Raw genomic sequence first — 2,799 nt, forward strand, 5'->3', positions numbered from 1 at the left:
TCATCTTTTGCTTTCTGAGGTAATTTTGATATGCCATAGCTTTTTCATGGCATTTTTCACTTCTGCATTCCTCAGTGTGTAGATAAGTGGATTGAGAAAAGGTGTCCCAATAGTATAAAAAACGGCCACCATCTTGTCCATGGGGAAAGTGGTTGGGGGGCGTGTATAAATGAATATACAGGGACCAAAGAATAAGATTACTACAATGATGTGAGAAGTGCAAGTAGAGAGAGCTTTTTTCCTCCCTTCTGCACTGTGGTTTCGCAGGGAATGCAAGATGACAATGTAGGAGATCATCAGAATCACAAAACTGCTTGAGCAAATGGCCCCACTGTTAGACACCAACAGTAGGTTGATCTTATAAGTGTCCATGCAGGCAAGTTTCAACAAGGGCTGCAAATCACAGCAGTAATGATCAATCAAATTGGGTCCACAGAAGGGCAATCTCAAAGCCAGGATAATCTGGGCTATAGAATGGATAAAAGATCCAATCCATGCCAGAACAATTAGGATGGTGCAGACCTGCCGTCTCATGATGGTTGGGTAACGTAAGGGCATACAGATGGCCACATAGCGATCAACGGCCATGAGGATGAGGACAAAGATCTCCATGCAGCCAAATAAGTGTAGTGCAAAGACCTGAGTCATGCACTCATTGTAAGTTATGATTTTTTTCGCAGAGAGTGAATCCACAATTAGTCTGGGGGCTGTGGAAGTTGAAAAGCAGGAATCAGCAAAGGACAAATAAAATAGGAAAAAGTACATGGGGCTCCCAAGTGTCCGGCTGGACTTGATGGTCACAATAATAAGCAAATTCCCAACCACAGTTCCCACATAAAAAATGGAGAAGATTACAAATATCATTTTCTGTCTCATAGGATCTTGGGTTAGTCCTAACAGTATGAACTCTGTTACGCTGTTATTTTGCTGCATTATTTCAGGCAAAGTGAAGAAAATGCAAATTAGATATAATCTGCAAAGAAAAAAATATTATGAAATGAATTTGGAGGTCAAATTTTTATACTTGATTATGGAAGTATGGAAGTGTCACTTTCCATTTTATAATCCCCTTGTATTCTTCTGAATAAAGTGGAAATCATGATATTTATTCACAATCTATTCAACTGATTGCTTATGGAAACAATATAATATATCGACAATGAAAGAGGACTTGATTCTTCAGGCATAATAAACATTAGTTTATGGGGTTTGGTTTGAGAAGGTATCTTCTGAGCTGAATGTCTTTCCTTATTTTATGTCAAGGACTTGTTAGGGTAGAATGATGCAAAATGGGGAAAAATTATGTATGATTTACATATTCCACTTTCACATTACTTCAACCTGGGAATTAAGTTAACAAGTATCTTCTATTAAATATTCTGAATATTCAAGGAATGATGTAGAGCATTTGATAGTGTTTTCCTTAATGAAACCTAAATCAGGGAGAGAGGGAGAGAGAGAGAGAGAAAGAGAAAGAGAACAAGAGAAACAAAATTTTAGCAGTGAACTTTCTGTCAACTGGTCCATTCTAACATGAAATTTATTTTAATAGGTTACTTTGACTAAGCTTATTTCTTCTTACTGTAACTCTCAATAATTTCTGGTTGTTTGCAGTTCTGAATTCAGTCCTTTTAAAAAAATATTTTCATTTATTTATTCATAGGAGATACAGAAAGAGAGGCAGAGACACAGGCAGAGGGAGAAGCAGGCTCCATTCAGGGAGCCGAAAGGGGACTCGATCCCAGGACCCCAGGATCACGCCCTGAGCAGAAGGCAGACATGCTCAACCACTGAATTACCCAGGCATCCCTTTAAATTCAGTTCTATCATGAACCTTTATACTCTTTAAACATACTATGTTGTCCAAAGTTGAATTCTTCATCTCTTTCAGTATTTTAATCAGTCTTTCCGCATAATTTCTTAACACAGAAGGAGCGACTGAGACTAAAATAAAGGATAAATTGAGAACATTTGGCATAAATCAAAATAGTCTTTCAAACTTCATGTTATTTTAAACACCAGGGTTTAGAAAATGAGCTAAGGAAGCTTTAAGTCATAGCTGGAACTTTTCAATAGAATAGTTCAGTAGAATTCTTGGAATCTATATTCTTGATTGTCCCATAACCTGACATCAGTAAGAGAAGGTTAGAAACAGGAAGGGAATTAACATTTATTTACATATACCAAACACTGGAAAAGTCCTTTTCTGTCCTCATCACATGTATTTTCCAAATAGTAGCATAGTTAAATACTTAAAGGCCAAGTCATTTATTTACAACATGCATTTCAGACAAATGCATAATTTTCTCAAATATAGGTGGATTTCAGAAGTCAATCTTTAAAAATACAGAGCATAGGGGCTCCCTCGAGGCTCAGTCAGTTAAGCATCTGACTTGATTTCCACTCAGATTATGATCACAGGGTTGTGGGATCGATCCCTACAGTGGGCTCCCATGCTGGGCATGGCACCTGATTAAGACTGTTTGTCCCTTTGTCGCTTCCTCTGCTTGTGTTCTCTTTAAATAAATAAAAAAATAAAATATTTTTTAAAAACCAGTGCAAATAAAAATTGGCAAAAAATGATTTCAAAAGAAATTCTTCTTATTAAAAATAGTCTCAAAAATACTAAATTTTATTCATATAAAAATATAATTCACATTTAAATTCTAATTATGTATCTTTTCAACAAAGTGACCTTTTAATGAATGTTTTTCAACAAACAGTGCTGAAAATGATGTGGGAAACAACTGACCCTGCACACATTTGGTAGTTGTTTAACGGGGTGCAATCTCTTGTCGA

The 2,799-nt window shown here is 36.4% G+C and overlaps 1 protein-coding gene across 1 annotated transcript; it reads right to left on the reverse strand.

Moving 5' to 3' along the window:
- Positions 1-933, reverse strand: LOC112912017 (olfactory receptor 4C11). Its single transcript, XM_025988745.2, has one exon. The coding sequence runs from the start codon at positions 931-933 to the stop codon at positions 1-3; it is 933 nt and encodes a 310-aa protein (XP_025844530.2).
- Positions 934-2,799: the final 1,866 nt, after the last annotated feature.

This window comes from Vulpes vulpes, chromosome 5 (assembly GCF_048418805.1).
Source record: "Vulpes vulpes isolate BD-2025 chromosome 5, VulVul3, whole genome shotgun sequence".
NCBI classification, from domain to species: Eukaryota; Metazoa; Chordata; class Mammalia; order Carnivora; family Canidae; genus Vulpes; species Vulpes vulpes.